Below are 14,535 nucleotides of genomic sequence, written 5' to 3' on the forward strand. Positions count from 1 at the left end.
ATTCATAAATATTTAGACAGTCGTTATTCTGCATAAACAAAAGCTAAAGAGCTCTTCTGTTTCCTGATCTTGTTATGTGTTGACTTGGACGCGCAGATTAAAGGTCATGAATGCTGATGTGGGATTGAAAACAGCATTTCACATCTGTAAGTACAGCTATATGTAAAAGTAGACGTATGTCCAGAGGATGTGTACAGCAAGACTTAAAAAAAAATAAGAAGACAAGGAAAAAAACCAAACCCAACCAGACTTGTGGCTGCATGATGCTAGAAAATCCCATTGCCCAATTGGAAGTTCGCCTGATCTATTATCTATTACTTTCTATTTTCTATAATTGACAGGCACCTGTGAATGCTTTGAGAGGTATTATCACTGAAAATTGGCTCTTGCCCACTAGTTAATCTATTTGACACTATTATTCATGCTTAGCATATTTCATTTGACAGTTTTATCAAGTTGCTTCTCAAATTGTCATCCATGAAAGCTTATGAAAAGATCAGCAAGTCTTGGGTTGACCTCAGCCAGTCTCACTGCTTCAGGAAATTTTTTCCTGACCCTTTTTGAAAAGAATACATTAGCTCTTTCACAGCATGAATTCAGACACCTCCAGCTGACTACATAAAAGATCACTGAATGCAATCACTCCTTTTTTCCTCAGCTAGAAGAAAAATGGGTGCATATCAAGGAAGTCTCATCTTAACTTTATACCCTTCTCAAATCAAAGTTTTACCTAAAAACTGAGGAAAGAAGTAACATACAGATGACTACCACCTTGACTATCCCCAGAGTTCAATCACATGCCACGTTAAGTAGTACATTTCATTTGGAAATCAGATGTCTTCTAATCCCATTTGATTTTCTTCTACCTTTAAAATTGATTAAATTAGAATTTCAACATCAATTTTTCCTGAGTATAAATGCCACGTGTAAGTTAGTGTTTCTCTTTGATATCCGAGTAAAATTTGTCTCAGTTTCATTCCTAAAGATTATTTTCTTACAGCAAATACCACAAACACAACCTTCTCTCATTCATCTCAGATTCTCTGATTTCTGAGGGAGAATAAATTACCTTTAAGTTATTTTTACACCTAGAATCTACCCCAGGTAGGCTGTTAACCTTGCAAACATTATTTTAATTATCTAAATTCTTGTTATTCGTTACGTGTTCTACCATATTGATTGAAATAAGTATGATATTAATGGAAATAAAGCATCATTCACTCTTAATATCAGACAAAACCGACACTTGGATGTGATGTATTTCAAGAGTGTGATTTGAATACATTTTTCTGTCCTCACCCAAAGTTCAAACTAAAGGCTAGATGGACATTAAATTATACAAACAGGATCTACTGAGGTTTGCCACGTGGTTTTGGGGCAGGGCTGGTGGTGGATAGGAAGGGTTCATTATGCTGTTCAGAAACAGAACAGAATAATAGATTCTGCCACAAGAAAACATAACATTTCCTGTCACTGAAATCTTAAAATGCATTTTATAGCTTTTTGGTAATCAAATGTGATCAGACGCTTCAAAAGAAGCAATTAAGTTTTCACTGAATTTAAAAAAAAAGTGTAATTCTAAATAATTTTCAGAGTCAAATTCACAGCACAAGAGAAAAACTTGTGATGTTTATTTGCCATAAAGTAATCAAAGAAATAGTTAATAGAAACTACGCTAGTGCTTCTTTTGAGCTTCTCCTACATAAAGTGGCTTATAGAAATACCACATATTTGGTTAAAGAGATTAAGTCTTAGAATAAACTTCTTTCAGTTCAGAATGAATGCATAACGAGGCATGCATTATTAATAACATAATCCCAAGACTAAAATATACTGTAATGGCCATATGCTGTCAATCAACTTTAAAATGAGATTATGATACAACAAAAACATGCTCAGCAGCACATTATGCTATTATACATCAATTTTCAAAACTTCTTTTGAATTTCATTAGGGGAAAGGTTGTTACTTTGTACTTCAGTGATTTCAGAATTCTATGAATGCTAACTCACGGAGGACAAGAACAAAGAAAATGAGAGAAAACTGTTGCAAAATACCTTAGGTAATATTCCAGTCCCAGAGAAGTCAGTTGGCTCTTTCACATTCACCCCAGTGTTGCCATGTTTATACCCTGACTGTCTATTTTGTTTAAAGCACTACATAATTTAGCAGCATCAAAATTTAGAGTGTATGACTCCTCTGTTTTCTAGAGGAAGCAAAGAAAATCTCAGAATGTTATTTCATCTTCTCAGATCTTGCACCAGCATCTATCAGGTGTTGGGCTTTTTTTTATGCCTCATGTTTTATAAAACATTTTAAGGCTTTTTAATTAATAGTTAATGTTAAGAGAGGTACAAATACTGCTGTAAGCTAAAGGTGCTTTCACAATTTAAAATCTGAAACAAACGAGACAAATCTGATCACATCTGTCAGGACAGCAGATAAGAGCTGCTCTATTACACAGGGGGCTCTACATCACTGTCATCCAAATGCACTTTCAGGCAAGTAGCTTAGTGATTCATTGAATGGGTTTATTCACCTTTCAGTGGGCAAAAAATACGTGTCTGACTGACAAGATGTCAAAGTTTAAAAAAAAAAAAAAAGCAGCTCTGGAACCAACTCTGGAATAGAAAAGAAAAGCATCCCTCTCCCCATGCCCCCACCAATGCCAGGTCTGGTCTGCCATAATCTTGTAGGCTAGAACAGCTCCAAAACTGAAACTGAGATGAATAGATGAATAATGTGAATGGTAAACTCCAATACATTTATTTCCTTTGCTATTATGTAGAAGAGAAATCAATAAATAGCAAAACTTTTTTAAAAAATAAATAATTACATAAAAATGATCAAGCCTCAGGACATATTCTAAGAACTGTAAAACTAACTACAAGATGAGTTGCTGTCAGAAGAGAGCACGAAGCATTCAAAGCCGTGGAAACCTAAACACTGAAACCAAGTCCCAGCATACTCTTAAGAACAGTAAGACACATACGGATTTCTACCCTTGCTTGTAACACCTGTTTCCATGGATGATTACAAAAGCATCACATGGAAAAGACAAACATTACCAAGCTAACACAACACAATGAACACAAAAACACAAACCAAACTCTGCCCCCAATGTGCTTAAATTTTCTCATAGACTAGCACATATTTCTGTGTAACAGAATTCTACGTGTATTTGCAGGGGAGACAACATACCCGCTGTCGGTGAACAGAAATTCCAGATGGGTCATATAAACTTCCCAAAGTGGAACGTTGTATCGCTGAGCCAAAGAAACAGCAATCTTGTAGACATTTTCTTCCAGTGTTCTTATGTAGAAAAGACATGAAAGAAAACAAGGAAAAGAAACACTAAGCCCCAAGAGACACAACATGAAAATAAATATTTATATTACAAAAGTAACAATTTCTTTTTAATTGTTTTTTCTTTTCATAAACCAAGAAAATAGAACCACAATTAAATAAAAACACATGAAGTGCATCTTCTTGTATTTGCTTACACTCAGAGCTGCATTTGCAGAAAAAATAAGAAATAGGAAAAAAAAAAACCACCCCAAACCTCAAACTACAGAGCTATTCCAAAGACAGGCACCTGCTCCACATACACTCTGGTTCTCAATGACAGTTTCTGCTTAACCTTTGTGCTAAAGCAAAAACCTCAGTTTTCATTTCATTTCAATTATAAAGCGGCAAAGGATGTAATGTGTCACAGTTAGCGTTTATTTGATTTAGTTGTGACACCTACAGTATTTTAGCACAAGTGGTAGGTAGGTCCTCCAAGCTCTTCCTATGAGTTCAGACACAAACACTCTTCATATTTGCAGACTGAAATAAGGTGTGAAAGTGTTCAGCTCCACTCTGTAAATGTCCAGGAATTATTAAAAGCTAGTTTTCTGTTATTGTATATCCCTTCAACAGAACACATGGTGAATCTGCGAAGTGACCAAAGTCTGAAGTTAACTTCATTATTAATTTTTACTAATCCTAGCATGGCTCAAATAGACACACAGAGTTTTTGGTTTTATGTTGGTACAGGTGCAATACAAAAATATTAAGGCTGATGCTGGGTTTTGGGTTGGTTGCGGTTTGTTTTGGTTTTATTAGAATAATTCCAAGAAAAATACTACTTGTTTATAATTACATCCTAATAGACCTGTCACAAACAACTTTTTTTAAAAGAGGCAATACTGCTGACTATGTTAGTTTAGATTCTTTTTAATTAAAACATCATGAGAGACTAAGGAAAAGCGCCTTACACAACATGAACTATTACAAAATACAATTGCAACTGTCAGTAAATTAGCTTACAAAATTATATTCAGATGACACTTTTTTGGACCCATGTTAAAAAGAGTTTACTCCATAAACTTGAGTGACTTTAGCATATTATGTTTAACACCTTCCTAGATTGATTACATTGTTTTCTGTAATACTGGGAGGGTGGAGCAGAGACACTGCGAAGCAACACTAACCTTTAGTACAAAATTTTCTACGCTATTATCACGATGAATGTATGACAATAAAAGGAAAGCAGAACACCACCACTCCCAGATTAGAGACCATATCCTCACAGTTTGGGTTTTTTTTTTTCTTTTTCTCATTTATGCATCTTGATCTATGCTAAATAAAGCTTACAGCTAGAGTCTATGATCTTCTCGCCGTCCTTGGGGAACATGAACACCTGACACATCCATACACTTTAATTCTGATTTTTAGATGCTCAAACGTATCATTACATTCTACTGCAACAGTTACTACAGATACTGCAGAATTAAAATAAATCTAGGATACAGAGCAGAAAAGCAAAATGCCAAGAAAAAACGTAACACTGAAAAATCTTCACAACCAGCTATCAGAACAGTCTTTGCATTATAACTACTGCCCTAATAGCTAAAGCAAAACCAACAAACCACGAACAAAAAACACAACAAAAAGCCCCCCAAAACCCCCCAAAACCAATAACCTTCTCATGATGACTCTTAGTAATAACAAAACCTGAAAAATATTATGCACTTTACATTGAATAACATGCATGTAAATTAAAGGAGGCAGAACAGAATCACAGACTAGTCTGGGTTGGAAGGGACCTTTAAAGGTCACCTAGTCCCAACCCCCTGCAGTGAGCAGGGACACCTTCAACTAGACCAGGTTGCTCAGAGCCCCGTCCAACCTCACCTGAAATGTTTCCAGGGATGAAGCATGTACTATTTCTATGGGCAACCTGTGTCAGTGTTTCAGCACGTTCATTGTAAACAATGTTTTCCTTCTATCTAGTCTGAATCTACACTTTTAGTTTAAAAGCATTACACCTTGTCCTATCACAACTAAAGGCCCTGCTAAAAAGTCTGTCCCCATCTTTCCTGTAAGTCCCCTTTAGGTACTGCAAGGCCGCTATAAGGTCTCCCCGGAGCCTTCTCTTCTCCAGGCTGAACAACCCCAACTCTCTCAGCCTGTCCTCATAGCAGAGGTGCTCCAGCCCTCGGATCATTTTTGCATCCCTCCTCTGGGCCCGCTCCAACAGGTCCATGTCTTTCCTGTGCTGAGGGCCCCAGAGCTGGATACAGGACTCCAGGTTGAACACAAGCATTAAGAGAAATCAATTTTGACAAAAATAAAAGTATTTACTGAAATATATTTAGGAAGAAGGAAAAACAAAACAAAAAAACTTAACACAAAACCAAACCAAAACAACAAAAAAACACCAAACTGAAACAAAAAAAACACACTCTACCCTGTGTCTTCTGTTCCAATAGCCGCAGCACCTTCCCTCTGAGCTTCCAGCACAGCAAAGCTCCCTGTACCCAACCTCTTGAAACTAGACTCAACACTTGAATGAAAACAGAAGAGCACTTTTTAACCCAGCCAGCAATGACGTACATATAAGAGGATGATGATCTAAACTTTTTCAGAAATACTCAGTAAGAGTCATCTAGTCCTTAGAGGCAGATGCTCTAGTCTATTTTTTGACATTAAGGAGAAGCACCATGACAACACTGCATTGTAAATTCCAGATTAGTAGCCACAGTTTGTGCAGGTTGTCATTAAGCACATAAAAGCAGATTTTTTTTTTAACCAGGGATACATAACAGCTGTTGCAAATCATAACACACAAACTTACATTCCTTTGCCTTTTCCAGAAATCATTTGCCGTACTCTCAAGGGGGTAACTAGTTGAAGTGAAAACAAAGATTCCTGCAAGAACTGCACAGTGAGTATGCCACTGGCTAAGGGGAAGATAACACAGGATATTCAGGTAAAGCTACACTGGAGATGATGAGGTAAACAGAACTATTCTGTAGGCTAGTCCTCAACACTGATCTCAATACTTTCATTTATTAAAAAAAACAAAACAAAACCAAAAGTACAATACATTACTTTCCTTGTATCATCAATTCAGATACAGAATATCTTAACAGAAGAAAAAGATGATCTTTAGGAATGCTCCAATAACCCTCTGCTTAAGAAGTAAATGCTACAGTGACCTCTGAAACGAACAACGGAGCTACTGGAGAGAGTCCAGTGAAGGGCCACAAAGATGATGAATGTCCTGGAGCATCGCTTCTGTGAGGAAAGGATGAGGGAGCTGGGACTGTTCAGCCTGGAGAAAAGAAGGCTCAGGGAGGATCTCATCAATGGATATAAATACCTGAAGGGAGGGTGCAAGGAGGACAGAGCCAGGCTCCTTTCAGTGGTGCCCAGTGACAGGACCAGAGACAATGGGCACAAACTGAAACACAGGAGGTTCCGCCTGAACATCAGGAAACACGTTGTTACTGTGAGGGTGACCAAGCACTTGCACAAGTTGTCTAGGAGGCTATGGAGTCTGTATCCAGGGAGTTATTAAAAAGCCATCTGGACACAGTCCTGGGCAACTGGCTCTAGGTGGCCCTGCTTGACCAGAGGGGTCGGACCACACGGTCTCCAGAAGTCACTTGAACCTCAACCATTCTATGATTCAGTGAAAGAGGAAGATGATACAAATGCTTTAGTACCATGTTAACTCAGTCAACCATATAAATCAGCAGTGGCTCTGGGACCTACTGGGATCCATTCCCCCTAGCACTTCATAAACCTTACTAAAATCCTATCCTTCTGCCTTAACAGTGGCATGCAGTGGCAGCATAAGGCAATGGACATTTAAGGAAATTATATTGTACAAGTAAAGAACAGTAACAAACTATTTAAAACAAGATAATGTTATATATGTATAATGTTATAAAAAGATAACATTGACAAGACAAGAACAAGTAGTTCTTACGCAATGAAAAGCTCAAAGAATGTAAGAATGTCCATTACCTTGTGAAAGACTTTTTTTTTTCACCCCCCTTTTCATGCCCAGCCCTTAACTGCTTGTCTCTGCAAGCCTGAGGACTGCCAGAGAAATCCCCACTGAAAGGATGCAGGCACAGTTTGGATGTACCTCCTGCGTTATGCTGCATCAAGACTGGTGCAAAAACAAATTCAGAAGCAGTTCTTGGCCACCCTGCCTGTGTGCTAGCATGTATTTCCAAAGTATCAAAAAATATGCCTATAAAATTATATGAAAAAAATATACGTAGCTGTGCAATAGCATTCAGCTGGAAGTTTGCTGACTACCTTCAACCTCACAGAAATAAAGATTTGGCAGCTCAGAGCAATTTTTTTTTTTTTCTATCTTGGTCTCTAAAACCTCTGTTGTATCATACATGTGCATGTGTTTGCTCACAATCAGTCTTTAACATTTTCTGTTGACATCAATCAGCTACAAAGCATTAGAACCACCACTAGATTCAATCACAATAAAGGGAAGTGAGATGCGCTTTTCCAGTTGCCCATCCTCATAAGATGATTTAAAAAAAAAAAAAAGTCCAATTTGGAGAAGTGAACTGAAGATTCAAGCCAAGAGCCTCTAGTTTCCGCTCATGTTTGAAGTGGAAAAAGGAGATGGAAGGCTACAGTGGTTTGTTACGTTCTGCCGCAGCAATGCATCGGGGAGAAAAGGCCGTGTCTACACTGGCCAGAGAGCACAGCAGCACAGCAAAAGCATACACAATGGTTCAGAAGCTAATGTCACTAATAAAAGCTGAAGTATATTCAAAGTGGTTTGATACAGGACCTTCTGGTTTAGTCTTCTAGAAAGGGACCTAGTTCACACGCACCAATATCATTCTGAGAAACCAATAAGCACAAGCTGAGTTATAAAATTCAGATTGCTTGATAATTGCACAACTTTTCCAAAAATCTACAGTAAATATTTCCGATCAGTTATATAAGACAAGGAAGAAGTTGGTGCTAAATCATTAAAATCAACTTCCGATTTCAACATTTTAAGAGAAGGAGTGAAGGGCTGAAGATCTCAGAGCAGGTGAATGAAAAAAAAAAAAAAAAAAAAAAAGAGGCAGCCACCCAAAAGCTGGCCTCAGGTGAAAGAATAATTTAGAAACCTTATACAACATAGTTGGCCTGAAGCTACATGGGACTTCACCTGATTACTCGAGAATTCCCATTCAGTCTTGCTCTAGCTTCACAAATTCCTTTCCAGACACATTCTGGATATATTTTGCCCAAATAGATTGTTAACTGCTTGAGAACTAACCTTGGCTAAGTCTGTGAGGCACCCAGATCTTTAAATGCTTGATAAATAATGCATAATGAGCTCTAATGTCAATATACCAAATATTGAAGAAAAAATTGACAACTATTTGTTAAGTGGTTTTAGCAAATTGCTCATTCTAGTACAAAGCTGTTTTGTAAATAAGATACCATCTCTTCCAGGTGGTGTTCCTGCAAACAGCACTTCATAAAAGATTAAAAACATGAGGCACTTAATGATAATTCAAAAATAAGAAAAAATATGCTACACAATTATATTTAATTCGCACATTGTTTTCATGAGAAAAATGAAGATTAAGAGTCAACTGAGAAGATTAAAGCAAGGAAACTGCAAGCTGAAGTAGCAATTAATTGGATCTTTCCAACACCCTAATACAGAACTACCACTCTCATCCCCATGCTACGAAGCCTTGTTTTTACTACCCCTTTCATACTGTGTTTCGATCTCTACTTACTGTAAGGAACTTTGTCTTTGTGATATTTACTTTGTGTTTATGAAAGACAGTATCTAAAGGACTCTTGGTTGAGACAGTAAGCAAGCAGGCTGCATCCAAAACAAACATCTACAGTAACAGAAGGATTTTTGTACTGAAGTTACTGTAGATAAACATCGAGATGTAACGTCCACCTACTGATAGGTGTTCAATGAAAAACATATACAAAACAGGTAACTCTTATGGAAACATTAAAAGATGCCAAAATCCATGCAGGCGTAGATTTTATAGATGCAAAGCAGCAGCTTAGTGTTCAAAACCTGAGGTTATACTATTATTCAGCATTTCATATCAATGTTTTTTTAGTAACAAATTCCTATTGGAATTCTAGCTATGAGTAGCTACATAGGTGGAAGACATCCAAATATACTCTTCAAAAGCTTTATGCACAGAGTAGTTCAAAATTAGGTTAAAAAAATATATTAAAAGTTTCCTATTGCACAGAACTCTTCCTTTGACAGTCCACCAGCTATTCAACTATGATTGCCTTCAAAACATATAGAATTTAAATATATTCATGACTTCTTCACAGCGTAAAGTACATGCATACAGATGTTAATTAAAGGTATTTTTTAATATTAAAAGACAGTACTATCCTATATCTTTCTTTTTTTTTTCTATTCTGGATAACTGGAAGTGAGACAAAAACATTCTAAATATTAGAACATGCAGTGAAGGCTTCAGTACTTAGAATCATAGAATTGCTGAGGTTGGAAGGGACCTTTAAGATCATCAAGTCCAACCTTTAACCTACCCTGACAAAAGCCACTTCTAAACCATGTCCCTAAGTGCCCCATCTACCCTTTTTTTAAACACCTCCAGGGGTGGTGAATCCACCACCTCCCTGGGCAGCCTATTCCAATGTTTAATAACCCTTTCAGTGAAAAAATGTTTCCTAATATCCAATCTAAACCTCCCCTGACGTAACTTGAACCTGTTTCCCCTCGTCCTATCACTTGTCACCAGGGAGAAGAGGTCAGCCCCCATCTCTCTACAACCTCCTTTCAGGTAGTTGTAGAGGGTGATGAGGTCTCCCCTCAGCCTCCTCTTCTCCAGGCTAAACAACCCCAGCTCCCTCAGTCGTTCTTCATAAGGTTTGTCCTCCAGGCCCCTCACCAGCTTTGTAGCCCTTCTCTGGACACGCTCCACCACCTCAATGTCCCTCTTGTAGCGAGGGGCCCAAAACTGAACGCAGTACTCGAGGTGGGGCCTCACCAGTGCCGAGTACAGGGGGATGATCACTTCCCTAGTCCAGCTCACCACACTATTCCTGATACAGGCTAGGATGCTGTTGGCCTTCTTGGCCACCTGGGCACACTGCTGGCTCATATTCAGCCGGCTGTTGACCAACACCCCCAGGTCCTTTTCTGCCGGCTGCTTTCGAGCCACTCTGCCCCAATCCTGTAGCGCTGCATGGGGTTGTTGTGACCCAAGTGCAGGACCCGGCACTTGGCCTTGTTGAACCTCATACCATTGGTCTCAGCCCATCGGTCCAGCCTGTCCAGATCCCTCTGCAGAGCCAACCTACCCTCAAGCAGATCAACACGCCCGCCCAGTTTAGTGTCATCTGCAAACTTACTGAGGGTGCATTCGATCCCTTCATCCAGATCATTGATAAAGATATTAAAGAGAACCGGCCCCAGCACCGAGCCCTGGGGGACACCACTTGTGACTGGACACCAACTGGATTTAACTCCATTTACCACCACTCTCTGAGCACAGCCATCCAGCCAGTTTTTTACCCAGCGAAGAGTACACCTGTCCAGGCCACAAGCAGCCAGTTTCTCCAGGAGAGTGCTGTGGGAAACAGTGTCAAAAGCTTTGCAAAAATCCAAGTAGATAACATCCACAGCTTTTCCCTCATCCACTAAGTGGGTCACCTTATCATAGAAGGATATTAGGTTTGATAGGCATGACCTGCCCTTCACAAACCCATGCTGACTGGGCCTGATCACCCTGTTCTCCTGCATGTGCCGTGTAATGGCACTGAGGAGGATCTGTTCCATGACCTTCCCAGGCACCGAGGTCAGACTGACTGGCCTGTAGTTCCCCGGATCCTCCTTCCGGCCCTTCTTGTGGATGGGTGTCACATTTGCTAACCTCCAGTCAGCTGGGACCTCCCCGGTTGTCCAGGACTGCTCATAAATGATGCAAAGTGGCCTGGCAAGCACTTCCGCCAGCTCTTTCAATACCCTTGGGTGGATCCCATCCGGCCCCATAGATTTGTGCACCTCCAGGTGCTGAAGCAGGTCCCTCACCGTTTCCCTTTGGATTACAGGGGCTTCATTCTGCTCCCCATCCCTGTCTCCTAGCTCAGGGGTCTGGGTGCTCAGGGAACAACTGGTCCTACTGCTGAAGACTGAGGCAAAGACTGCATTAAGTACCTCAGCCTCTTCCTCATCCTTGGTCACTATGTTGCCGGCCCCATCTACTAGAGGACAGAGATAATCCTTAGTCCTCTTCTTATTGCTAATATATTTATAGAAACTTTTTGTTGTCCTTGACAACAGAAGCCAGGTTTAGTTCTAGCTGGGCTTTGGCCCTCCTGATTTTTTCCCTACATAGCTTCACTACCTCTTTGTAGTCCTCTTGAGTGGCCTGCCCTTCCTTCCAGAAGCCATAGATCCTCTTTTTTTCCCCTAAGTCACAACCCTAGCTCCCTGTTTAGCCAGGCCGGCCTTTTTCCCCGACGGCTTGTCTTCTGGCACATGGGGACAGCCTGCTCCTGTGCCTTTAAGAACTCCTTCTTGAAAATCACCCAGGCTTCCTGGGCTCCTTTGCCCTGGAGGACTGCCTCCCAGGGGACTTTGTCAACCAGGCTCCTGAAAAGCCCAAAGTCCGCCCTCCGGAAGTCCAAGGTAGCAGTTCTGCTGACCCCTCTCCTTGCTTCTCGCAGAATCGAAAACTCTATCATTTCATGGCCACTGTTCCCAAGACAGCCTCCAACCTTCACATCCCCCACAAGACCTTCCATATTTACAAACAACAGATCCAGCAGGGCACCTTCCCTAGTTGGCTCTCTCACTAGCTGTGTCAGGAAGTTATCCCCAGCACATTCCAGGAACCTTCTAGACTGTTCCCTCCCTGCTGTATTGTATTCCCAGCAGATGTCCGGCAAATTGAAGTCCCCCACGAGGACAAGAGCTCGCGATCTTGAGACTTCTCCCAGCCGTTTATAGAATATTCTATCTGCCTCCTCATCCTGATTGGGCGGTCTATAACAGACTCCTACTACGATATCTGCCTTGTTAGCCCTGCCCCTGATTCTTACCCATAAACACTCAGTCTCATTATCACCATCATTTAGTGCAAAGCATTCATAACACTCCTTAACATACAGGGCCACACCCCCGCCTCTCCTTGCTTGCCTATCCTTCCTGAAGAGCCTATAGGCATCCATGGCAGCACTATAGCTATGTGAGTCATCCCACCACGTTTCTGTGATGGCGACTACATCATAATTATCCTGCTGCACAATGGCTTCCAGCTCCTCCTGTTTGTTGCCCATGCTACGTGCATTAGTGTATAAGCACTTCAGCTGGGCTATAGGTCCTTTCTCCTTTTTACTGGCGGGAGTCACTTACAAATGACTACAGGGGAAAAAATATTGTAATAATTTAGTTAAGCCGACTGTATGTTAAAAATAAAACACAGATTATTAACCTTTTTTTTTTAAATTATAGTTCATTACAAACTTTGATGCTTGGCCATACCCCAATAGATTGCCAGGGCAGGTTTACAGGAGATTAAAGGAAGAGATGAGATCTCTGCTTATGCTCTGATTTCATTCACCTCTTATTAACTTTAATGACAGTAGTTAATAAACAAAGAGTCATAGCTTCCATTAAAAGTTATCAATACATTTATTTGAGCAACATTTCATTTAAGGGGAGTAGTTGAATAGAAAAAGCTCCAGTTGTAGCAGCATTACAATGTAAATATCTAAAGCAACTGGCAACTTATCCCTTCTAAAGGTCAGCACTACTTTCAATTTTCTTTCATGATTTAAAGTAATTCCATTTCAAAGTAAAGGAAATAAACATAATAGACATTACTTACTCTGCCAATCCTAGTATTGTTTCTCTCTTGTACTGTCCATCTGCTGTAAATCTCTGCACATCCACTCCTTTGCCAAGTCCTTGCAGAATCTGAGCTTGAGTGAAATCCAGTAATCGTTCGTTATAGTAATGCAGCTGATTTATCAAAGTTGCGATTTCTTCAGGCCAGTCTGCATAGCCATACTGAGTAACATGCTTTGTGACCATCTGAATCAGCTCTTTTGGATCAGCCTGTGAAAGTAATTTAAGACAAACTAAAAAAAGCCCTGTAGATTTCTGAGAAAAAATTACCATTTTGTAATTGATCCCTGTGTTCAGAAGTGAAAAGCTTTTTTCCATTTTTGAGAATTTTTAAGTACAACAGAATTCCAAATTTTCTGTAAAGGCTATTTGCTAGGACTTTAAAATTTGTCCTTTTGGAAAGTTTTAGACTGTTCCATATGCTACAAAAATTCACACAAACTTACCGAATCAAATTAATACTAACAAGCACCTCACTATGACTAAATTAATTTGTTTTTCAAAACCCTCATTTTAATCAATACTGAATTAGGCAAACGATTGCTAAAACACTTCAACAAATCAAAGAAAACTTACCAAAGCCCTCCTCAGTTACAAACACTACAAGTTTACTCAAAACCAGAGATTCTACTTTAAAAGAAAGAACGGAAGCAATATTGCAAACTGGGCTTTTTTTTTGCTACTGAAATTTCTTATACACTTCTATTATATAGAAGTGATAAAAGGAATAGCTTTGCATTTTAAGTGTCAAACACAAATACTTTCCTATGGCTAGGCTATGGCTAGGCACCTCCACTTGAACGCAGCTGTGTGCAATACGTAATCACTCCGCACACTCAATGCCTTCATTTCTCTCTTCCAGGAAAAAGGAGGCCACCAGCAGCACTATGCCCACAAGGAAGCACCGTGACTTCTCGTGTGGCACCCACCGAGGAAGGAGCGCTGCTAAGAGAGCCAACTGCAGTTGAAATACTTCCTAAAAGAAGCAGCTAATTTAATTGATGTGATCTCAAGAATGTTGAGTGTACTGAACAGATTTACTTTGTTTTTATTACAGAATAATTCTGCTAAATTAGAAGCTAAACTTATGAACATTAACTAGAGCGCACAGCAGGGTAAAACATGTACCAAATGTCTGAACCTTGAGGCATGCTTGAATCTTTCTATGACTTGCTGGTCATTCTAAATTGATTTATATTTTTCCTTTTTTTCTTTTCAAGTCTGAGCTGACAGGCTGCTCACCAAGTCATATTAAATGCCACAGGGCATCCTTTTTCCTCTCCACATGATATTTTTTTGAAGCCCTCTAAACATGCAAACTCATTGATTTTACAAACAACATCAGTAGTTCTTTCAAGGTTGCTTAG

The 14,535-nt window shown here is 39.6% G+C and overlaps 1 protein-coding gene across 1 annotated transcript in view; it reads right to left on the bottom strand.

The window, feature by feature from the left end:
• Positions 1 to 14,535, bottom strand: part of NBAS (NBAS subunit of NRZ tethering complex) — a 194,984-nt gene that overhangs the window by 72,284 nt on the left and 108,165 nt on the right. The window contains 2 exon segments of the mRNA XM_063330494.1: positions 3,202 to 3,312; positions 13,149 to 13,378. Of these exon segments, the coding sequence (XP_063186564.1) occupies positions 3,202 to 3,312; positions 13,149 to 13,378 (341 nt within the window).

The sequence above is a fragment of the Chroicocephalus ridibundus genome, chromosome 3, assembly GCF_963924245.1.
Source record: "Chroicocephalus ridibundus chromosome 3, bChrRid1.1, whole genome shotgun sequence".
NCBI lineage: Eukaryota > Metazoa > Chordata > Aves > Charadriiformes > Laridae > Chroicocephalus > Chroicocephalus ridibundus.